The sequence below is a fragment of the Protopterus annectens genome, chromosome 6.part1 (genome assembly GCF_019279795.1).
Source record: "Protopterus annectens isolate FY-2018-M chromosome 6.part1, PAN1.0, whole genome shotgun sequence".
NCBI lineage: Eukaryota > Metazoa > Chordata > Ceratodontiformes > Protopteridae > Protopterus > Protopterus annectens.
In genome coordinates, this window is record NC_056738.1 from 399,769,971 (window position 1) to 399,796,048 (window position 26,078).

Here is a 26,078-nt window from a genome sequence, read left to right on the forward strand (position 1 = left end):
TTATACTTTTCTAGACCGAATTGGTTGTCCTTTTTAAGTTTGGACATTTAACTTTCTGACTTCCTTTTTGTTTTTCCTCTTGTTTTAAATGTTCTCTGCTAGCCTGTTTTTGACTTGTATAGTTGAGTACTTAAACAGGTATTTTGATGTGTCCTTCAGCACAACTCATTTATGTTGCTGTGCTAGAGCATATCTGTGACACTGCCATATTTGTTGCTGTTCTGCCTTGAAGTCCAGAACTAGGGCTTTTGAGTGACTGGAACTATAGTTGGTAGGGAACCTCTGTGTTAGAACAGTTTATCCCTCAGTAGCTGCTTATTTCCCAAGCTGAGGTGTGTCAGTTTATTAGCATCCTTTTATTATTGGACTTTCTTAGGTGGATTCTCTTTCTATATACTTTGTTTGTGCCTCTGTGTACTGACAACAGGCATCGGCAATGTGAACCCACTAATTCCCCCTCTACTGGGGGAGCCAGTATGAGTAAGAGGTAAGGAGTGGGGTTATAATCCAGGTAGCCACTGAAGTATTTTGTGCCCTTGCTAGCATACTGAGAATGGGAAATTTTTTCAGGACCCTAATTCTGTTCATGGTCATTAGCATGAGCACCTACATCACTTGGGTGCATCCCACACCTTCCACTTACTTGTGCATGTTTTTACCCACAAGTTAAAAGGGCTACCATCATCAACTTTTGGTCACCAGGCCCACATCCCTGGTTCTGGACACTTTGGCATAGTGCAAGCCAGCACTTTACACAGTGGTGCACAAATGACTGAAAATACGGTTCCCTCCCTGAGGGAGCTGCTCGTGCTTATTCTCTCCTGCCCAGCTGGCTGTTCTATCTCCAGTGCTGCCTAGTTAATTTTGGGTTGCGTAGGTCACAGTGCTTTATCCCTCTATGCCACAATGCTGGACCTTTTCTCAGGTGGATTCTTCTGAAGTCAGCCCCTTGCATATCGTATAGAATGAGCATTTAATCTTTTTTTCTTCCTCAGGAGTTATTTTGTTCTAGTTTTGTGTTGTTGTTTTTTTCGTACTAAGCTTGAAAGCAAATGGTAACATGGGTTGCAGATTAATAAATATACATTCAGAGTATGTTTGTTTTCTGACGTATTGTAAGTGGTTTTAAATTATAAGTAAAATAATTATAAAAACAAAGAACAAAAGGGCTTTACAGTTATTCCATTTAGCGTCTTTTAATTTGGAAGAAATGTAATGCAGTCTATTTGCCGGCAATGTTGGATGTGAAATTAATTTGGAGATGCAGACATGCATGGGCGTGAGCTCATGCACGTGCACATATACACACACACACACACACACACACACACACACACACACACACATATACACACGCACACACACACCTGTACTTAAATGTCAAGAAAGGTAATGGTTTACAGATTAGATGTTGTAGTTGCTAAGTTTCCAGCTTCAGAATTTGTCTATTTTTGGAGTTGTTAATCCCAGTGGCAGCACATTTATGGCTGCATGATAGGAGGAGGACCTATCCATTCCAGCTCCCGTTTCCATTGCAGGCAGAGAAAGAAATGGATTGTATACATCAGTATGTGTTAAAACCTTATGCATGTGAAAAATACTAGTTTAATAGTTCTAAACACATGCTGCTGTCATCCAGCAGAGTCCTCTCCATGATGTTTAAACCTTATTTGGTACTGTTTTCTTCCAATATAGATAGGGCAGTTAAACGATCTCCCGAAAGAATTGTTACCAGACTATGAAAATAATGAAGAATTCCTACACAAGGTCCACCACGTGATGTTGGAGGTAATTTCTTTTTTTTTCGTAATTGTTGTAATGGAATAATGCTCTTAGATTGGCAACTAGTGCGAGACCCGGTAGGTGTTTTTTTTTTTCTGTGTATTTATTAACTTCTTAGCAGCATATTTGCTTCGGGCCAGCACGTTTCCCATTGTCAATGGAAATGAGATCAGGAATGGTAGTAAACAAAATATTTAGACACTATAAATTTTGCATGGCAAGAATTGCTGGTCAGCAGAGGAATAGGAATAAGATTGTAGCCATAAACAGAAAAACACCAAACTGTTGGCAATGTGCAGACTACTCCAAAACATATTTAAACCAACTCCCGTTTTTATCATGGATTCATTAAAACTTTCATCTTTGCTATACTGGACTTCATCAAATCCAATTTAAAACTTCCCAGTCAATCATTTTATAGGACAACTTCTGTTCACAGATTACCACTATGTCATCTTTGAATGGGAACTTAACATTGTTGGTTCAACAATTTTCACAAGTGTTAACACAGATGCCAGGGTTTTAACAACTTACATTGCAAGTTGCTCCAAGTACACTACCTTCTATTACAGCTGCTAGCAATGGTTTTGCAAGGGGGGGAATAGGAAATTTACCGGGCCTGGCACCAATTTCCCATAAGGACAGAAGTAACTTATAAATGCCTGACCATCAACATCCTATTTCAATGCAGGGTGTCCTTATTCTTTTGGGAGATCTTGGCTAGGCTTTGAAGGACCCCTTGGGGCATTAGCTTAATAACAATGTATGAAAAGCTTTAAGGAGGCTTGTCTTTCAAAACAGCAGTCCTTCTGTCAATAAATGGTTGGAAAATTTATATACATGTGATAAAACTACCCTTGAATCACATTAATGATGATGAAACTTTGGTAGAAAAGAATGATTATGTGGAGAAAAAGTTGTATAAATATTGATCTTTGCAGTTAGGTAGCTACTTTATTAGAAAGACTCAAGATACAACATGTCCCAAATATAGAGAGTCTGAAGAAGTCTCTGAGTGAGTTGTAAGGAGACAAAAGCGCTAACTGGAGGCACTTTTGTAATAAAAGTTGTTATATCATACAGATACTGCATCTGTTATTTATATTTTCAAAGTTATTTGTGTTGTATACTGCTTTTAGAGAGATGTTCCAGAATATCTTTGGAAATATCCTAATGGTATAAAATAAGACTTCTTGCTACACGCTGAGCTTGCCTCACTTTTTCATAATATAGATGTGGAGTACATGAAAATTTAAAATTGGACATTGAAAAGAAGGATGAACTGGCTTCCCCTGGAGGTGTCTTCAGTAATCCATGCCATACAGGGGAAAGACAGTAGAGGTTGTGAAGTCCCTTTAGATTCGCCCCTTCCTGCTGGTCCAAGAGACTAACCAAAAGGAACAATCACTACAATAAAGGCAAGAGCAACCAGTGCAGTCACCAAAACAGTCTGAGGAGGGAACACATTATATGGAGAAACCATAAACTCCAAGAAGGACTACAGTTGTTACTAACTCATGCTAACCAAATGGGTACCGTTTTCATTTCACAGATTCTTAAGTGTTAAAATTATCTACACTGGTGTTCCAATTGGACCTTTTATTTAACATGGTATTTGTGAAAGGCTTCACCTTTGGTCCAGTCTGGAAGTTTGGACTTGGCATCCACAGTAGTGGATCTTAAAATATTCATGAGGAATTTTAACTTGAGTTTGGCTTTCCCTTCATTTGTGAAACCAACAACTTTTTCAGGAGAAACAGCACTTTTAACACTCCGCCCCCATCTGTCATTCAGTTTCTTCAAGAAACTTTGCAAGAATGACCTCCACAGAGGACTAACTGGCAAGAACAAATTTTTCAATGTCGCAGGTGCTAAAAATTTCTAAAACACCTCTCCAGTGATAAGAATTTGAGGCTAATGAAACCAAATAAAGGATGGGGTTGGTCATAACTGAAAATTATGTGGGAAGAATGTTTTCCATATTAGTGGATACTAGTACCTATGATGTGGTACCAAGAATTAGATTTTTGTGACATAAAAGCAGTTTTCTTGGAACAGTTTTTGATTGGTGAAATTTGTGAAATTTGGCCCTGCTTTGTAGTAAGTGGAATATCCAGTTATACCAAGTATTTTTGGAATTCTTAAAATTCATTCAAATTGGCCAGTCCACCATTAATGCCCATAGTTTTGTCCAAGAACCTTTAAAACCAAGCCCTTAGCCAAATTTATTGATGGTGAGATAAAATGTGTTGTATGGAAATTCCAGACATATTTTGAGAGACTCCTGGAATTTTTTGGATCAGATGAGAAACATTAGGTGTGTAATTCTGAGTACCAACAGTCACTAGTAACCACAAATTCAGCAACCTTGAATCCTGGTATCCACACAAAACGTTCTTTATTGTAAAAAACTAGACCAAAAACAAGAACAAAACATTAGGTGTGACAAGGATTGTTACGTGTGACTATAAATGTGAAAAACTTGTTTATGGTCATTCCTTACCACACTGTTTAGAAAGGTTTGAGGAAACCATTACTACATGTGATTTTTCATACCAGTTTATATGTAAAACGTACTTCTGAATATATGGTAATTGTGCTACTTGATAATTACTTGTATTTTGTTGAGTATTTCAAACAAAGGAAAGGTGTCACAATGGGAGCCATATGTGCCCCTGTTTATGCCAGCTGAGTACATTTTGTGGTGGGCAGTATTTTTATTAAAAATGAGGGTGTTGGAAAACATTGTGCTGCTAAATTTAGATTTTTGGATGACATCTTTATCATTTCCAAAGGGGCTATCCATAATTTGATGATTTGTTCATTCTTTTGAACAGACTAGGCACTTCTTATTTTTTCAGAATTCAGTTATACCATCAAATCACAGGGCATTAACTGCTTGGTATATTGTTTCAAAAAAGATAGTGGTGGGGAAATTAACATTTATAGAAAGCCTACTTTAAGTAATGCTTTATTACATTATTCTAGTTGTCACCCTCGCCCCATCAAATACAAGGTCTTATGACAAGACAGTTTCTTAAACTCCCAAGATTGGTTTCAGATGATACTATTTTGAATAAAACTGACAACCCACTCTCTAAAACCTACTAATTAACATCACAATGGTACATCAAGAGACATCTTTAGGCAAGTCCTTTCAGAACACATTTCTAGATACAGTCACATTATTAAGCACAGACTGAGAGCTTTATGGGATAAAGATACTGGCATGGATCCGTCGGTGATAAACAGAAAGTTTGAAAAGTCTTATCACCCAACAATCTTTAAATTAGTAATCTGATTTTTGACATAATGCAAAAACATTGGGTGTTCTTTCTTAAACATTTAAATGTACCCACTCTAATAGTAGGAGAGGTACCACAAATCATTTTTAAAAGGAAATCTAATTTAAAAATAAAAAAAAAAATTCTAGAACATTAGTTTAATAAACATGATATTCAGGCAAGTACCTGCACTACAAAATACAGGCAATATAAACTGTGCCAATTTATTAATATTCCTGGGAAGTAGAACATTATATAAAAATTTTAAACTTGGAGATGTTCAGGTAGATTTGATTGCAACACAGCTAGATTACTGTACCTGTCTTGCTGTGACTCGTGCAATTGATAAGACTGAAAATTCTCTCTCAAAAAAATAAATAAATAAATATATAATTTGGCAAAATACCTACAAGAAAGGATGAAAAAGTGCCTTGGCACGACATTCTCTAATTTTTGCATTAGTTTCATGTTTTATTTTTAATTTTGGAAAAAGTAGATGCAGCTACAACTGGGGGTCACTGGAATACTTTTTTGGAATACAAACAGTTGCTGTAGCACTTGATTCCCAAGTGACGCTATGGTATTTGTTTTTAACAAAAGTGTTTCTTTTGTTTGTGCTTGTAAAACATAGGTCACTGAAAATATAACCATAAAATTAGTTTTTTAAAGTTGCCTTTAAAGATTTATATTCATTCAGTTGTAGTTATTGTTTTTATATATGATCATCTGTACTGATTGTTTGTTTTTAAATTTATTTACGTATGGACCTAAGAACACGTGACTGTCACATGGATTAGTCATAAACCTATAAAATGATTGTTTGAGCTGAGGTACATTGGTTCTGATGAAGTCTACTTTAGCAAGGACAAAAATGCTAAACCAATATTTTTTGTTTGTTTCATTAAATACTTTGTGATAGTCTGTGTATTGGTTTTAGAGTCCAGATTACCAACAGGTAGCCATTTTTCTGCTTGTGGTTACTACATTTCTTTTTATTGTATTATATTTCATTGAAATGTTATAGTACAGAATGAGGGGGTGGCATTTCTTGACTCGCACTTGCCATTCACCAAAAATTCACTCTCCTGAATAGCATTCTCCCCATAACAATGTGAATGTTGGAATGCAAAATATACCATTTAGGTCTCCCTCTATAATGTTCTCCTAACAGATAGACACCAGGATCACCATATCACAGACCACTTAGAAACACCAGAGCATCCTCATATACCTTCCATATACAGTATGTATTTGTTTAACAGTGTATTAACAATACTTCTGTTCACAACTTCACACATTGCAGCACAACACATCAGAATTTATCCTCTGCATGTAACCACTCTGAAACAAGCTGAGCCATATAGTCGTCGCATGTGGTATTTGGCATGCTAGTATTATACCTCTATAACTTATGTTTACTACTACTGTGTAAATTGTAGTCTACCTGCCATTTTGATGAAGTGGGTGAGTTTTGGTAGGCCTGAGAATGTGGTGAATTTTGTTTCCACCATGCATTTTTAGGGGAACTCTGAATTGATCTTTTATCCACAGTAAAATGTAATGCAATAGAAAACTGTTCTTCTGAAACTGACATGCAGCAGACCATTGTAATGGTTAAAGGTTTACAAATGTGTGCACTGTAGAGAATTCTCAACAGGCGAGATAATATGCAGAAAAAGATTCATGTTAATTAAAAATCAGCATATCCTCTTGGTTGAGATGGGACACTTGAGGCAAATATTTGTCTAGGTCACCTTGTCTTAGATGTTTACTTATTCAATATCCATGTTTTGAGATTTTTGTCACACAGGAAATGAGGGACTAGAATCGCACTACCCACCTACAGTGTATGTGTTGTAGTGTGGTGTAGTACAATTGTAGAGCTCTGTGAATGCTGTAGTACAATAAAGATTGAATTGTTTTGCATAGGTACACTGTTCTTTTAAGTTGGGATGTGTTTTATTTTTTTTCCTTAGCTGAACAATTTTCTTAAGAACAGAGAACTTACTTAAAAAAACAGGTTTACATAATGACATGGTTCAAAGCTTATATAAAATATTTGCTTTTATGGAGCGGGAATTTGAGGTCTAGATCAGTCTCATGAAGAGAGACAGCAAAGTGAACTAGAAGAAGATACCAACAAGGAAGCTAGAGATTGAGATGTACTGAGAGGCTTAGAGAGAGAAGTTTATTCAAAGGGAATGTAACCCAGAAGTATGGAAATGTACTGAAGGTACTTGCTGTGAACTTAAGCCATAAGATTTTTTTTGTTGTTATTTGAGAAGAACCTGTACTTTTACATTTTCATGTAATTGCACTGCTTTTGTAAGACTGGCGTCTCTGCTGCCTTTCATTTTGTACATTAGTGGAGAATATAGGCATTTTTGATGCAGTGTCTCTTGTCAGAGTCTTAAGACAGTACCTTAGGCTGCCATCAAAGAAAGGATCCACCCATTTGGGCATAATTTCACCAAATGAGAGGGTCATTTGGGATGTGCTGGTAGCCTTCCTCCTCCCCTTTGCCCTTGGCACCTGTGTGGGAATCAGTTTACTGGGATGGCAGCTGCAGAACAGTTACTGCAGACTGTCACTGCTGCAGTGTAACCATGGCAGTGACCATATGGATGGCTACAATAAGGACAGATCTATCACTAACCAGGGATGGAAACTTCAGGGCATATTTTGCTGCCTCTGAACAGTATGCACAATAAGAGGGATGGGTCCACATTAACTGGGCCGGGATCTTTTCAGCTAGGCTGATCGAAGAACTACTGAAAGCCTTCATGGATATGGAGAGAACTAGACTATGGTCTGAAAGGCATTACTTGCTCAAGCTGTTACATCAGCTACACAAAGTCCTAAAATTTCATAGCTAAATATTTTTTATAACAAAATAGTAAGATCACAGTTGTATAACTTGAAAATTTTCATTTTTATGGTTAATTCCTGTGGCTCAGCACACTAAATTAAATTAGTAAATGCTAGCCATTGACCAGTTTCAGATTTTTCTCTGTATTGCTTTAAGAAACTGAAAGTTGTGTTGTGTTAGTAGAAAGATTATGGATGAAACTCTGTGTAGAACTGAACTGTCTAGACCTGTAGTAAAACCTGTGTAAATTAATTAGCTGTAGACATTTTTTTTTCCACTAAAACATGTTGCTTCGTTACATCCATTTCTAGAGATATTATCCTCTTGATCTGACCATGTTATAGAGTACCATGCCCTATTTTGGGATGTACTTCATGAGGCACATTTTATACTATTGCAGATGACACCATTACACCTGTGAAAGCCATGATCCATGAAAAAATGTACTAATGGTGTTATGCATATGGATTGCACTAATGATGTTATGACTGAAACATAAGTTGCCTGCTAAAAGAATTGTGTCTGCATTCTGTTGCTGTATTGTGGTAAAGTTTTATAAGTGCAACATTTTAATTGAAGCCAGAGAAGTGCAAGGACCGCTGTGATAAAGGCACAGTACATATGTAAAATAGAATCGATCTTTAGTAATAATGCATTTGAAGTTGCATGCATGAACCTCGATGCATGCCCAGTCCTACTGTAAACACTGTAGGAGTCCAAACACCATTCATACTTGTGTCATTGGTTCCCTGTTTGTAATCTGCACTAATTCCTCCAGTGTTTTTCTTTGAGAAAACATATGACCAGGCCCAAAGTTGAGGAACTCCCAGTTGGATTCTTTCTCTCTCTCCAGCTTTTTCCACTGTCTGTCACTGCAAAACACTGGGCTGGTTGTACTGCATCTGAATCTGAAGTGCCCATCTCCCATTTTACTTTCTACTTTGCTGTATACCCATCTTTCTAATGCTGTGCATATTTATTTATCAGTCATCCATATACAAGCATGGTGAAAGTTATTGAATGTAAAAGGATAAGGGTGGCTCACAGACTGGAGGTTTTAGTAATAATTTTGCACATGTGACCATTACGAAGATAGTTTCTTCATTATTAATGATTAAGCTGCACTATAAAAAAGGGCTAGAGTATCCCAATGAGCCAAACAAAGTTTGTCCAGTGGTAGTCGGCGTTCTAGAGAAATGGGACAGAACACAACAGGCCTATAATACGTTATTGTGATAGATGAGTTGCAGTTTCATGTCAGGGTGCAAGAAATGAGGAGTGTTTTATATTAGTGGATAGAAGCTATTGAATCACTATGACTAGCCTTTTGAGAACCCCTCTGGGAAGGTACACGGGAATTAAAGATTTGATTTAAGCAGGAGGCTTTTGGGACATTGGTGACCTCTCTGCTTCTATTTCTGGAAGAAATAATGTTATAAAGGGAGACCAGACTATGGTAACAAAGAAAGCTGACAACCGAGGGAGGTCCCATGTATGACAAAGATCTCAAGATTAGATACATATCTTGAGCTATATGAAGGCCATGGGCCTGCTATGTAAAATAGTAACATATGCAGTTTATTATTGCTCTTAAAGGGATTCTTCTTCCTGAAGAATTGACAGCCCCATTGGATTTGAGGGATAAAGCCCTGAATATGACCCAGGAGTCGCTTGTTCATTTAACAGCTTGTTTTTTTTTTTTTTCTGGGACTGACATTGGGGGGAAGAGCTGCATGAAGCAGCTTTGTGACTTGGGGGAAGACTGTGACAGCACATGCCCAGTATGCAGACCAAAGGCAAAAATCCCAAACTTTTCTGCAGTTGACTTACCATGAGTAAACTATAGAACGGGATTTCAACCAGTAATACATTCACTGAATGTCAATATAATGTCTTTAATTATAAAGAGCTGCTACCCTGTGTGTGTGTGTGTGTGTGTGTGTGTGTGTGTGTGTGTGTGTGTGTGTGTGTGTAATATATACATGCATGCATTTATGCAATGACACTAGAAATTGGAAATTAAAGCAGTATATACACTGAGGCATGCTTCTGGTCTAAAATGCACCAGATATTTAGGTGCTGTCAGTCCCTTTCTTTATAGGTATGTTATAAAGCAGGAAATCATTTCAGATGGATGTTAACATGCTCTGTGCGGACATGTAGATAGAATCCATGAGTTTTGTTTTGTCGGTTATTTTTACATTCATGCCTTTTACTAGGCAGACAATTCAGTACATGATGTTAAAAAGCAATCCTGTCAGCATAGATTTGCATTATTTTCTGTGAAACACTTCTTGCTCATATCAGCAGCATAAATTATTCTGTACAGTGTGTTCATGTACATTTTAAGGATGTCTAGTATTAGCCTCTCTCCTAACTGCAGTGTAGTCCTTTAGTTTAGTTTAGAAAATTCATACAAAATCCATTTAAATAGATACATATTACATGATCACCGAAAATAACACATCCCTCAGTTTTATCTTATAATTTGAGGCAAATAGTCTTCTCTTGAACTTGTTTTTCCTTTGTTGTTATTGATATTTATTTACCCTTTTAACTTATTTAATACGTACCATTTCTGTCTTATGTATGTACAGATTGTAATCGCAGCTGCATAGACAACTGACATTTCATTTACATAAGTAATATGTACAATAGCATTACATTTGTGTAATAGATATGTGATGTCAAGGATATTTCCTGTTTGTATTTTTCATGCTTCTGAGACGTATGCCATATCTCATGCTCTATTGTTTGTTTGTTTTTTTTTTGCACTACTGTTTCGTTATTGTACTGTGTTGCATCTGCACAGTTACTGGATATTCATGATATGTGCTTTGTTTCTGAAATGCGTGTAACTGTACACTACGTGTAATGATGTCAAATTAATTTCTACTGTACACTTCTGTTTTGTCCTTTGGTACTACCCTTTTGTTAACATTCCTAGAACTTTCCTTCCTGGGTTTCTACTAAAATGAGCTACAGCCCTGCTGGACAGCTAGGTTTAAAAAAATGTAAAACGTCCAAGCATGTTTAATTGAGTTAGTTGTTGTTTTTTGTGCATGTTTAAGTAGCCCAGCAGCATTCTGACAAGACACACTTGTTAAAAAAATGCAAGACATGATATTATATTCTAAACTCTTACTGCAAGTACACAAACATAATGGTACCATGGTAATCTATAAATTGAGTTTAGTGTAGTTATCATGTATTCTTTACATCTAAACTATGTTGGAATGAAACGCTACTGCTGAATATGTTGGGAAGATTAGTTTATTGATTTACGTGTTTTGTTTTGTTTTTGTTTTTTTTTTCCTTCAACAAAAGGGGAGTATGTATTATTACATTTTCACTATAATTTGTTCAAGATGGAATAACTCAATGAAAGTGGTATTAGTAGTACTAGTACTGATAGGAAAAGTCAGTAGTGTTTTAAGTGATTGACAAAAGAATATTTAATATGTAACTTAAATGTGACCCATGTGAGTGCGTAAGAGAGCTCCAGGGAAGAGTAACTGCAAAAAAGAATGTTTCATAGTAGCGCTGACCATTTACAGAGGTGTGGTAATGAGCCCTTGCCGACAAATGTGAAATGAGCCAGATATTAGCATATAACTGAGAAAAAGCCTATTACATAGTATTGCTTGTACTGCTTAAAATGTAGTGCTAAAGCCACATTGTCCTGTGCTGTTTCCTTAGAAGCATAGCTCAGAAAATGTGTAGGCACCAGTGCAAACCTCGGTCAGTACCTGCACACTTCCACATACTTGTATTGGGAGGGATAAATCACTGGCACCATTCCATCAATGCATGTGTCCCAGTGACATCAAGCACATCCCAATGAAACACAGTTGAAGTATATGATAACAGAGTAGTATCTACAAGTCTTTAAAACAGAGTCCAACATGTATACCTGTGTATGTGTGAGAATATATGCATACAGGCATGTGTGTGTGTATATATACATATGCGTGTTTGAGTACACATGCTCATATGTATCTTTTATATAAATATATAAATTACAAAATATTTGGCAGTACTGCTTATACAAAATCCATAGGTTAGCTGAAGCCGTCGGCAAGACAAATGCCTTCCTGATAAATTATTGAATAGAGTTTATTGTGTACCTATGTGCGTGTTCCTTATTTTGTATTGACTGATAATTTGCATGATAAATAATCTTTTGTAACATTTCATCCATCAGGTGCCTGACAGTATACGGAGATACTTAAAGTAATGATTCAGATGAGCAGTTTGACTTGCAGAAGTTGGAACTTTAATATAAAGGAAAGACTGGCAGAAAATGAGGGACAAAGACCTAAAAATAGGGACAGATTTTAAATATTGCCAGTATAACCTTAAAAAGTTAATAGAATAAAAAAAAAGTTTTGTGTTAACGTACATTTTCTGAAGGATGTGACCTCTAAAACTTTGACTGTCATTATTTATTGAATTCAGTCCTTACAGATTTGCCAGAATACCACAAATTTTATTAGCACACACAAATATGAGGCAAAAGTTTGGATATGAGTGCTATGGAAATAGAGTATTTTATTTTCTTCTTGGTGGGTCAAAGGCAAACATGGATGGAAGAGGAGCAGGTAATGAATGGGGTTATTTTAAAGTTTGTTCAACAGAAAACAAACCAGCAAGCTAAAAGGAAATCTGCTTTTTAGCCGTCCATCAGTAAAATGGGTCAGGGCGAGAGACTACAAGTAAAACTATTTCCACTGTTTCAAAGAAATGCACTTGAAAAACAAAAACCCACAGACTGACCAGAAAAATAATAAGATGATTAGCACCAGATGATGGAACTGACAAGGGTGAAGATCAACAGGAAGATGGACAATGAAGTGAACTTAAAAGTAGATGAAATACAAAATATTTGTTTTGTTATGTGACTGAGGCATGAGAAGCAGTGCAAGGAGGTTTGAATTTTAACTGTGTTAAAGTAGTGAAAACGCTGAAGTATCTTAATATAGGCAAACTTACATTTATATAAAAAATCAAATTATATTAAGTACATAATTATAAATCTTGTACATTACAAATCTATAATCTAAGCAACATTACATAAATTAAATTCCTGCCTTCTCTTAAATATCATTCCTCTTCCAGAACATTTTTTTCTGCATGTATTGTTCCTATGATTTCCATTTTTTTCTGTATAATTTACTCCCACCCTTTTCTAAAGATCCCACTTCCTGTTCTTTTGTCTTTGTTACAATATTTACTACTACAAGTATAGTTGGCTTAGACTTGGATTTCCATTTTCTAGTAATTGCATTTTAGCAGCCACCAGACTTAAACTTAACCAAGTCCTTACTGTGTCTAGCCAATTCAGATCCTGTGCCCCAGCTCATAAACAAAAAATAATTTCCTTAGTTACAGTCATTTGCTCACCCAGTATTCCAGGCTCTGTAGGAATTTTTAAAGTCTGCCAGCTCATTACACTTCTAAAAACATATGTTCCCAGTTACCTCTTTCTTTCTCATCACACCTCCAACACTTGCTATCTACCTGAGGAAATATTCTTTGGAGTGTAAAAGTGTCTACACTTCTGGGCAAAACCCTTAAATCTTCTAGACTTTGTTGTTTTTGGGGAACCATGCATATGTCCTGCCATTGTTTCTTTGTGAATCGCATATCTAATATTTCTTTCCAATCTTTTCTGACCTCTTCTGATTGACTCGTATAGTTATCATGCAGTATCTTATATGCCCTACTAATTACCCCTTTTTTAACATCAACACCTGTTATAGATTCAATTAAAAATTCAACCAGTGCAAGTCTTTCTGTAAGGATTCCCCTACCCTGTTCTCTTTGCCTGTATTCTGATATCAGTCACTGATAGTGAAGGCAATCACTAGCCTATAATCCACATTTCTTATTGGCCTCAAAGATCAGTTTCACTTTGAGTTTTAGCTGCTCAGGGAAAAAAGGTAGGAGACTGGTGACAGAATAGTTTTCACTTCTGAAGATGTTTTTTTCTCTAAATTGTATGTTACTTCTATTTAAGTATAACAATATTGCAGTAGCCCTTAATTTGAGAGGATGGGGAGAGTACTTGTCACATAAATTAAGCAATAAGTGGATAAGACAGTAATTGGTTAATTGTATATTGCAAGCCAATAATTACATTGTATAAAGAATTGGAAAATATGCAGAAATGCTGGATAAAGGAAGCTGTGTTGTGCTGCATCTTCTGTGGGATTGAGTTTGATTGGAATTGAATAACTCAAATGGAAGAATGTTAAATATTTAGCATGTTTATGCAGAGAGAGGGGCAAATAGATTGCTGCATGTAGATTTAGCAAAGGGTTTTGTTTTTCTCAGCTAAGTAACTTAAAAGATGCAAAGTTGAAAACGTGATAAGTGGTAGAAGGAAAGCATCTGCAGATGCACTTGAAATAAAGTAGATATAATTCAGAACTTGACTAGACGGAGTGTGTTGTAACTGACCCTTAAAGAAGCTTCTAGAGAGAGAGGGAGAGCATAAGAGAACAACTTAAGTTCAACTGGGCAAAAACATACACCCTACTGAGAGGGGAAAACAACTAAAAAAGAGGAAAATTATTAGCTTCTGAATGCAAATACTGCCCCATTCGGTGCAGTATGAGAGACACTGTTGAATAACTAATGAGGTAGATCTATAACTGCTAAAGGTTGGTCAGGACTTTTTTTTTCCTTATAACTAACAAATTAACATTTCACTAAATGCATGTAAGTGGTTTTCTATGCTCCACAAAGGAAACGTTAAACAACAACTGTTGGTTTATTACATTGTACAATTACATTACAAAGTAATAAACCGACAGTTGCTGTTTAACATTTCCTTTGTGGATTATTCTTACACCTCCTACTGGTACCTTTCATTGATTGTTTCCTTGGTTTCTTGGTTTTTAGGTACCGGACCTATTTCTTTTTTATTTGGTTTTCTATGCTGGGGCAGGGAATAAAAATTAGAAACTGGGAGATATTAGCTGTAGAACAACCACAGACAAAACCACGTACTGTAAAGAACTTTACTTTCTGGGTAAGTAAAGCCTGTCATAGATCTAGCGGGGGGAGTTGAACTTTCTCTCTTCCTTTCAAACTGTGTAGTTGTGTGTGCTGTGAATTTGCAGTATATGAAAAAGGTGGATGGGCTGTTTATTGAAGCTGTACCAGCCAACTGCAGGCATATAAGTTCCCAGATGGAATATTATGTGCAAAAACAGTCTGGTATTATTAGTGATAGTAATGTTTACTTGATAGAATGGTTATGCTGTCACTATTAACATGGAATGTTAATGGCCTTACCAAGACAGATTAAAGGCAAAGTAGTAATATGCATTAAGATGTGTAGGTGCAAATAGCAGTGCTATGAGAGATGTATACTTCTGCAGGAATGGGCATGTAAACTTAATAAGGTAAGGGTTTCTGGGTGTCTGCTGCATTGGTGTTTATAATTTTGCTGGATTTGGTCTGTGTGCCTGGACTTTCTCCACTGAACATTTGCTGGTTATTTAATTACTATAATATTTTATTTTATTTTATTTTGGATAACTGCTGTATGGATGTTGAACTTCATTAACTGTTGCTTTTGAATTAAATATTACACATTCTAAACATACATAGAAATTTTCATGTCTTACAATATTTGCTAATCTGTTTTAAATTGCATTTCACTTGTGCTTCTCTTTCAGTTATGTATAGAAGCACTTATATAACATTGCAGTTGAAGCTGAAGAATATTAGGGCCAGAGAAAGAGGAGCATAATTTTAATGGTTGAGGTAGGGGCTGTAATGGTGATATAATTAAAGAAAAAGGTAGAACTAAGATTTATGGGAGTGTGGGGTTATTGGCAGGGAAGGAGGTTTACTTTGGGTGTCTTTGTATTCTCCCAAGATAAACATGTTTCAGCTGAGAAGGATTCGGGGGGGGGGGGATAGGTTTTCAAACAGGAATTTAAATTCTGGGTGGTGGTTGGAATTTTGATTTGTAACAGTGAGGGTGTATCAGGTGACCAACAAGGGAGGTTACAACTTGGAGAGGGTAGACAATATGAAATAATTTGGTATGGAGGATATTATTTTAGTAGCAGGAGTTCAAATAAAATGTGCAGGTTATTCTGCAAGAAATAGTGGATGTGCCAAGGTGGATAGAATCTGTGAACCATATGAGGTTATAGGTTCATAGGTTCATACTGGGCTATCTGCCCGAGGGCATTTACAAGCCTAGCCCATCGTTTTGTGGCTTACGCCACCCCTTTAGTATGGGGAACTATACCCATTATTTTGCTGTGCCTCTGTCGAGCAGTGACACTGAGGTAATCCCTGGGGTATATCTGCGATCTCCCATCCATTGGTCAAGATTTCTCTTGAACAAGGCCAGCGAGGTGCTCTGCCTCACATGTACCGGGATTTTGTTCCACAGCATAGGGAGTCTTTGGGTGATGAATCTATCCCTCCAGCACGTCCTATTAATAGCCGTGTCAAGGTTTAAGTCTCCGCCCTTGTGGCTCTGATGGATCTAGATTTTTGAGGTGAAGCATATTCATCAAATCTGGGTTTGACATGGCCTTGTATGTTAGGCAAAGGTCACCTCTGAGCAAGCGGTGCGACTGAATAGAGCTGGAGTTCTTTCAGTCGGGCAGCATAGGACAGATTTTGAGACCCTTTATCCTTTTGGTGAGGAACTTTGTGGCCTCTCCAGCTGCTGCAAGTGTCGGGTCAAATACATTCCGAATGGGGCATTGTACTCAATCATTGGTCTGATGAGTGATGAGTAAAGGGAGACTATGACCTCCTTGATCTAGATGAGAATCCCTTCATGATAAGGTGGGCAATGTAGAAGGTCTTCCTAACTACTTTAGCTACATGGGTGTCGAATGACAGACTACTATCAACCTGGGTCCCCAGGTCCCTGATAACTTCTTCTGTGCTCAGTGGATTGCCACCTATTTGGTAGCTAGGGGTAACCTTGTTTTTCCCGAAGGGTATGACTATGCATTTTTGGCATTTAACTTTAGGCCGTGGCTCTGGCACCAGTTATCCGCTTTCTGTGAGACCCTTCTGAAGGATATCTGTGTCAGATGTGTTTTCTACTATGGCGCCAGTTTGCAGTCATCTGCAAACTTTGTCAGCCATAACCCTCCTGTGTTTGCTTGTACTGAAAAGTAGATGCCAAACAAGAGTGGGCCCAGGACTGAGCCCTGTGGGACACCACTTGTGACAGGCTTTGAGTCTGACATGGCGCCAGCAGCTCTGACCCTGTGGGTTCTGTCACTCAGCCAGTTTGCAACCCATCTTGTGATGTATGGGTTGACATTTAAGCTGATGAGTTTTTCAATGATACCCTAATGGGGTATTGTATCGAAGGCCTTAGCCAGATCGAGGTAGGCTGTATGGACTGCCTTTCCTCATCAATGGCTTTGGTGACTGTTTCAAAAGTCAACCAAGTTTAAAAGGCATGATCTGCCTTTGACAAAGCCAAACTGGGTTGGATCCAAAGTCTGCAAATTCCCTATGTCTTTATTTATGAGGTCCATTATGATCCTCTCCATGGCTTTGCAGATAAGGCTTGTCAAGCTAATGGGCCGGTAATTTCCAGGGTCGGTGGAGGGACCGCCTTTGTGAAGTGGTACCACAGTTGCAGTGCGCCACTCCTGGGTGCGTATCCAGAGGTAAGACTTTGATTAAACAGCTGTCCTAGCTGTGGGTTTAATTCCTCATTGAGTTCATGGAGCACACAGCCGGGGACACCATCAGGTCCCATGGATGCTGTGTTTTTGCTTTGGAGAGAGCAGTTCTCACTTGGGCGCTGGAGATGTTTGGGGGCTGCAATCGTTTGGTATAGATATCTCTCCTTTTGGGGAGGGGAGAAGTTTGCACTGAACCTGTCAGCCAGTATGTTGGCAATGTCTGTAGGATCAGTAATCTTCACATCATTTTGAACTAGCTCTGAGCATATCTGGGAGTTTCCTCCCAGGTTTCTAACATAGCTAAAGAAGGCCTTATGATTGTCTTTTGAGTCTTTAGCTATTTTTCTCTCGAAATTTGCTTTGGATGATTTTATGAGAGCTCTTAGTTTTTTACTTATAGTGATCAAGGGTGTCTTACCTTTTAAGGATTTTGCTCTATCTTGTAGTAGCTTCCTCCTTTTGTTGTAGAGTTTGTTTATGGTTATTCATTTGAAAGTAGTGAGACTTGTCCAGTTAATGATATCTGACTGTCCCTATGTGAGGATTAGGATCCATATTCATGCTTACAAAGAAGAGAGAGACACTAGTGCTTTCCTGCATACTAACTTAAAAGAAAGACTGGGTAAGTTAAATTCTGAATCTGCTAGGGAAGATAGAAACTGCCCTTGATGGGGGTAACAAGCTTATGGGACAGGTTGAAAATGGATCTCAAAAATACGAGAAGTGTGGGAGAGAGGAAATAATTAGAAGGGTTTGCAAAAGTTAAATCACTGCAGAATAAAAATCTTTCAGAAAGGGAGGAGAAACAGAGCAGAATGCTAAGGAAAATGTGCATTTAGATAATGCACATGACTTCAGAATAAAGTATTGTTAAGCTGATCCTTTTTGACAGTAATCACAGAGTGCAAATAATTGCCAGCACGCAATTAATTGTCAGCACAACAACTAAGGCAACAGAAATTAGAGAGGTAGTAAAACTCAAGACTCAATAAGAATAATGGAGATCCCAAACAAAGTGGAAATATTTGGAAATCTTATGAACATTAATATAAGGCTAAGGAATGGAGATGTCAGGGTAAGCTGAAATTGAATGAAAATATTTAAATAAGATTAGATTTCCTGATAATAGAAGTTCAATTGCTGACGGGATGAATAGTGAAGAAACATAAAACTGATGTGTAGCCAGTCAGTAAGGACATCTGTGAGAATAAGATGGCATTCTTATAGAAGTCTGAAAGTTAGAGAGGAAGAAATTCATAGAGTTGGATGGCATTGTTTAGTAATGCATTGGAAAGGAAATGAAGTGCCAGTATCCTAGAGGAAAGCAGTAGTGGAAGTGTTGCCAGAAGAGGAGAAAGATTCCCTATACCCAACATTATATAGACTAGTTTCTATTTTAAGTCTTGATTGTAAAAGTGTTTGACTGTATTAACAAAGAGAATGCTTTAGTAAATGTGGATCAGTGTGGTTTTGTGGAAAGGAAGCCTCTGACCTATAATACAGCAGCAGTGATTCAAAGGGAATTGGACCACTAAAATGTGATTTACTCTTGGTTAACTTTGATGCAGAGAAAGCATTCAGTAGGGTCTGTTTGGATTTTATGTGAAGAGCAGTGGCAGTATTTGCATTTCCCCTCTAAAACAATACAGTTAGTAGTGATAATATATGAACGAGATTAGTATTTTGGATTGAAGCCTTTAAGAAAAATGGTAGTAACCATACACTATTACATTTATAAAATGACAGAAAGGGAAGACAAATGTACTGTGGGACTGAAGCAAGGAGATTATTTCAATAGACAAATGCACAGGGTGCACAGTTTTTAACAGGAGGTGGCTGGAAGTAACTGGTGGAAATTAGTTATGAAACCAATATACTGAGGACAGATACAGAATGGTAGAAAGCTAAACAGATGTTTGACTTGCAGGTTAAATATTGTGTTATGTGTCAGGGGTTAATAATGAGTAGAGACAAAAAGAGAAAGTGAAAGACCAGCCTTGAGGGAGTTTCTAGCGGACCCAGTAACAGATGCTGTAATCAGAAAAGGTATGATAAGTGAGGTGTGTACGATTCTTCATAACTACTATAAGAACCAATCAGACAAGCTTAAAAAAGAATTGGGAATGAGAACTGACAGGTAAATTACAAAGGAGCAATGGGAAGAGAATTGTTGGGCACCTAAATGAAACTTCAGGATATTTGTATGAAAATGTTTTACACAGGTATTTTTTATACTGTATGTAGATTTCAAAGGATCTTCCCTGAAATGGGAAGTATGTGTTGGGTATTTGAAGGGGAAGGCATTTGGGACGTGTTTAGGGAATATGCTTAGTTGACTGATTTTTTTTTAAAAACTCCTTACAGAAAAAAATCATACAGTTGGGGGGATCAAATGTAGTAATTAAGGACATGATCTCTTTGAGCTGGTCTTTAGTGGAAGAAGTGTCAGGATGTAGGAAGATGGTATACAGAAGTGAAGGCCGCGGTGGTGCAGCGGTTAACATTGTCACCTCACAGCAAGAGGTTCTCCCATTTCGATTCTCAGCTGAAGCGCCTTCTGTGTGGAGTCTGCATGTCATCCCTGCGGTTGAGTGATGTTTAAAGACATGCAGGTAGGTGTGTCCATGAATGGGTGTGCCTTCTTTGAAGATTGGGCATCGGGCTGGCAACTCGGCGCCATAAAATCCACTGCCAATCATTAGTGGACTGGAGTTCCACTGTAGTGACCCCTAACCGGGAAAAAACGAAAGAGTTTTTTATTGTTGGCATACAGAAAAGCAACAATAAAAAATGGAAAAGACTAAACCAACTTTTGAGGATGTAGTGAGCATTGTAAAAGAAAAGGAGGTGAGACCTTTAAGGGGGAAAGAAAGGGTATATAAAATTGCATATTTAGTATCAATACATACAAACTAATAGTTGAGATGTGTGAATAGGTGTAGAAAATATGAAGGCATGATGTAAAGATTTAGTATTGAAGTTGTGAGGAAATGTGTGTAATGCATGAAGATGACAATGGAAATATTCTTGAAATGTTTATCGTTAAAAGAAAAAAAGTTCATCCTCACTTGCAGTTTAACTTAGTCTCGAGCATTTTTTAAATCTCTGTACAGTATGGTTCCAGTATCATGGTTTAGTTATCAGGAACCAACCTGTACTTTAGGGTCTATATTACGTGATCGAATTATCACAATAGCCAATGCTCTAAAGTGCAAAAATGCAGCACATTGAAACCATTATTGTGGGGGGCCGTGCCCCCCCACGATATATATATATATATATATATATATATATATATATATATATATATATATATATATATATATATATACCAACTCCGAGATCGCACTACAGTGAGGAAAGACTTCGGTGTGCTATATTTTCACTCTTTTAGAGCGTTTGCTATTGTCATCATTCGGTCACGTAATATAGACCCTGTACTTTATGAACTTCCCTTTCCTTGGAATCAAAGGGAGGGAAAGCACTCCCACTTTTTTTTTTTCAAAGCTTAACCTCCCGCATGCTTTGGCAGAAGAGTCTGTCTAAGCCTGCATGACGTACCACATACATTAGGGGTCCAGATGGAGTGATGATAAAATCAGCAAGCAAGTGAGTAGTATTGTTGGAATTGAATTCATTCTCAAATCTTGGGGATCCTGCTTTTGCAAACTCTCACCAAGATGACACTTGTATATAAACTGTATTTTATGTAACATATATCATGGACAAAAGTGAACCCAGCTGTCTTTTTTTATTTTTTAACCTACAAGTCCAAGGATAAAAAGTGCCCAGTCCTGGTAGTGCACTGGTAAAAATGACAATGTAGAATCTTCAAGACATGGAAACATTCCTACAAAGGGGTTTGGCCAGGCTCAGGGAGAGTTTGGCTCCCTGTTGTAGAAGGAAGTAGCTGTCCACAGAATTCACAAAAACTGACAGCCCAAAAAGAGCCAAAAAGATGATGGAATGGACTACTGAGAATAAAAAAGAAATTATGTATTGTTACTGTTAAGCAAGAAGCCCTGAATTTCCAGATAGAATATATTGAAAAAGATTGAGAGAAATTAGAGGAAAGAAAAATATTTGCACAAGAAAAACTGTCAAAAGCTTCAAATGCAAATGTGTGTTCATTAATACAACCGATTCATGAAAAACATTATATAGACTAAAATATTGAGCTGTTTGGAAAAAGAAGCAACTGATGAAGTGCAAAAATATAAAGAACAAAGCCTACATATTTTTGAAAGGTATCGGGAAAGAGAGATCTGATGCGGTGTAATATTTATGCAGTGGAGAAAGCCAAACTAATCAATGCAAAAAAGCAGCACCAAAGATATTTGGAGACAAATGCAGGCAAAGGCATGCAGATAAAGAAGACTTCCCAATACAAAAAATAATCTCACAAAGGTCATAGAGCTGAAGATTAGTAAAGCTGTTAAATAGACGCTAAAGTTATGGAATGCCTGCGAAGTGAAGGATTTAGTGTATAAATGTGTAATGCAGGTTATGTCACAGCATTGTGGAACAATGAGCCCCCAAAGTAAGGAGAAATAGGAGGAGTGGGAGACCTCTGAAGAAGAAATATGGTCATGGGAAAAAGAAAGAGATTTGATATGTGCAATATTTATGCAAAGGACAAAGCAAAAACTAATCAATGCAGCAAAACAGCACCAAAGATATTTGAAGAGAAATCCAGATATGGAAAATTTTACAATACAAAAAAATAAGACTGGGAAGTAGAAAAGAGGATTCGTAATGGAAAAGTCAAAAAAGTAGAAAAGAGGATTAGTAATGGAAAAGTCAAAAAAATAGAAACTGAAGATATGGATTACCTGTGAAGTGAAGGATTTAGTGAAGAAGATCCAATGTTACTTCACAGCATGATGGAACAATGAGTCCTCAAATTAAAGAGAACCAGGTGGAACAGGAAGCATCTGATCAGTTGAAACGTGAAGATACTGTGGAGTCTTCAGCAGGAAGCCAGTACAGAAGTTCAGTTGGAGTTCACAGCAAGGGAAGAAACAGGAAATGGTGGCAACTCTGACACAGTTAGTGTTGTGGAATGATAGGCCAGTGAATTCCCATGTTAAAGAGCAACAGATTATGCAGGATGCAGCTGAACAGAATATGTCACAGGAAGATGCAGCTGAAGAGAATGTCACAGGAGGATGATCTGGAATTTAACGTCTGGCTAAAAGTATTTACATTGTTGTACAAATACTTAACCCTAAGTAAAAACTACTTGTATGTGCATACCAAACAGACACCAGCCTGGTTAACAACAGGAAAAACAATACACTTGAGTGAACCTGCAGTAAGGTATCCTAAAAACTATAGACCAATAACTTGCTGTCTGACTTTGCCAACAGAGTCTATAATCATTTAGAAGAAAACTCAATCATGGAAGAAGAGCAAAAGGGTAACAAAAGAAAGTCTCATGGAACAAAGATCATTTGTTGTTGAAATCCTAATGGAGAATTCTAATCCTAATGGAGAATTCTAAAAAGGTGACGACTAAGTATGTGATGGATAGATTACAAAAATCATTTGACAGCATCCCACATTTGTGGATAAAGGAGTGCTTACAGATGCACAAGATGCACTAGACATTGATCAGGTTACATAACAGTGACAAACCACTTTGCAGCTATGCCGTGATAAAGGACAAATTATTATCCCAGGAATAAAAATTCAAAGGGGGATTTCCAGCATCTCTCTTTGTCACTGCTGCTCTTTTGTCTTGTCCTTAACTGATTTAAGCTATCTAATGGTCATGGTTACAATTTCGCTAGACAGCAACAAAGTGTAAAGACTTCTCTTCTTTTTATGGATGATTTAAACTGTACATCTCATCAGATGAGGCGCTAGAAGTGGTCAGAACTTTCTCAGATGACGTAAGAATGTCATTTGGAGCTGATAATTGTGCAAAAGCAACATTTAAACCAGGAAAGCTGCAGCATCAAGAAAATGTCAGTCTTGGATAGGAATGCAGTATAAAGGAACTTGAGCAGGAGGAGGTGTATAAATGTTTGGGAATTTAATGAAGGATCAACAGTAAAATATGTATAAATGCGAACAAATCTCAGTAAAGAAAACTTTCAAATTAATACTGAAAACAGCCCTGGCATCTAGGAAGAAAGTCCAAGCTATAAACCAATTTGCTGTTTATAGGTTCATAGGTGTGTACTGGGCTAATGGCTCAGGAGCCTTTACAAGCCTAGCCCATAGGATTACCCTGAAATCGTGCCACCCGACCTTAGTTCCCAGTGCCTCTGTCAATTAAAGCCACTGGAGTGATCCCTGGGGTGAATTATCTATTTCCCATCCACTCAAGATTCCTCTTGAAGAGGGCCAGTGAGGTGCCCTGCTTAACATGTATGGGAAGTCTATTCCATAGCATGGGCAGTCTCTGGAGCATGTGGTACAGAGGGATTGGGATTTCTTTAGATGTAGCATTTCCAACACAGCTGGGTCAGACATGGCTTTGTAAGTCAAGCGGAGATCGCCTCTAAGTAGGCGATATGAGACAGAGAATAGTTGACGTTTTTTAGTCTGTCCATATAGGACAAATGTTTAAGGCTTAGGATCCTCTTTGTGAGGTACTTTTGTGGCCTCTCCAGTTGTTGCAGGTGTTTAGTGAGATACTTGCCAAATAGGGCATTGTGCTCAATGATGGGCCTAATGAGGGAAGAGTAGAGGGAGACAATGACCTCTTTCTTCCTGGATGCAAAACCCTTAGTAATGAGATGTGCCAAATAAAAGGACTTTTCTGACCACAATGGCAATGTGGTGGTCAAAAGAGAGGTTGCTGTCAACCTGTGTTCCCAAATCTCTTACAACGCCTTTTGTGTTCAGTGGACTACAATTGATGTGGTAATTCATGGGAACTGAGTTTTTCCCAAAGGGGACGATGACACATTTTTTGGCATTGAGCTTAAGTCCATGGTGCCCAGTCATTGGACTCGGTGAGGCCTTTCTGTAGGATGTCAACATTACACGGGGAGTTAATAATAGCTCCCAACTTGCAATTGTCTGCGAACTTTGTCAGCCAGAGTCCCTCCATGTTGGCTTTGACTTCAGAGAAGTAGATACCAAACAGGAGAGGACCCAGGACCAAACCCTGTGGGGCTCCACTTGTAACTGGTCGACAGTCTGACTTGGAGTTGGATACTTTCACACTGTGGGTTCTACTTGTGAGCCAGTTTTCAACCCACCTAGTGATATAAAGGTTGATGCCTAGTTTAGTGAGTTTCTCTGATTCCTGAGTGGAGAATGGTATCAAAGGCCTTGGCCAGATCAAAGTAGGTTGTATGAACCAAACCACCTTGCCTTCATCCACAGCTCTGGTGACTGACTCAAAGAAGTTGACCAAGTTGAGCAGGTATGATCTACCCTTCACAAAACCAAACTGTGTAGGATCCAGAGTTTGGAGATTCCCAATATCCTTGTTTATTAGGTCCATGATGATATGTTCCATAGCTTTGCAATATCAGACTTGTCAGGCTGTTAGATCAAACAAACAAAGTCAGGCTAATGGGGTGATGGTTCCCAGGGTCTGTAGTCACTCCTCCTTTGTGAAGAGGGATAACTGTAGCAGTGGGCCACTCAGTAGGGACAAAGCCTGAGGTGAGGCTGTGATTAAACAGGGCACACAGGAGGAGGTGTCCGTTCACTCTGTAGTTCATGTAGAACACAGCCAGGGATATTGTCATGTCCCATAGAAACTGTATTCTTGGCCTTGGACAGTGCTGTTTTAACCTGTGCAGCAGTAATACTGGGTGCCTGGCAATCTACTGGTATTGTGACTGGTCCCTTGGGGGGGTAAAGTTGGCACTGAATCTGTCTGCCAATATATTGGCAATATCTGTTGGTTTGGTATAGGAGGTACCATTGTGCAGTAGCTCAGAGCAAATCTGGGTATTGCCGTTTAGATTATTTACATAACTATAGAAGGCCTTGTGGTGACTTCTGCTACAATTCTGCTTTCATAGCTAGCTTTAGAGGATTTGATAAAGGATCTCAACTTTTTGTTGAGGCTGATAAGGGAGTTTTTTTCCGTATTGGGACTTCACCTTATTCCACATCAGTTTCCTCCTTCTGTTGTACAGTGTATTTACGGCAGGGAACCACTCATTTTTTTTTTTTTTTGGAGGAGAGTGTCTTGATTCTGTTGGGTATGGCGAGATCCATGCATTTGTGTACGTGTTCGTACAGTGCATTGGTGTATGATTTGGTGGTCATGCAACTGATCTCCATTTGCATGGGTGCCTTGAAGTTGGCCACCTCTGTTTTTAGGAGCCCAGTGTTAGTTTTGGAGACAATTTTCATGATGGTTACCTTTGTGGGGGTGGGGGGAGTGGATTTCCAAGGTGATTAGTTTGTGGTCAGCTCTAACCAGGGAGGAGTTAACTGTTGTTGTAGGGCAGCGGTCGCCCATGTTAGTAATGACCAGGTCAA

At 38.0% G+C, this 26,078-nt stretch overlaps 1 protein-coding gene across 1 annotated transcript in view; it reads left to right on the top strand.

Moving 5' to 3' along the window:
• TRMT112 (tRNA methyltransferase activator subunit 11-2) overlaps nucleotides 1-26,078 on the top strand; it is a 45,128-nt gene that overhangs the window by 11,956 nt on the left and 7,094 nt on the right. Inside the window, exon 3 of the mRNA XM_044075812.1 lies at nucleotides 1,696-1,788. Within this exon, the coding sequence (XP_043931747.1) occupies nucleotides 1,696-1,788 (93 nt within the window). The remainder of the gene's footprint in view (nucleotides 1-1,695; nucleotides 1,789-26,078) is intronic.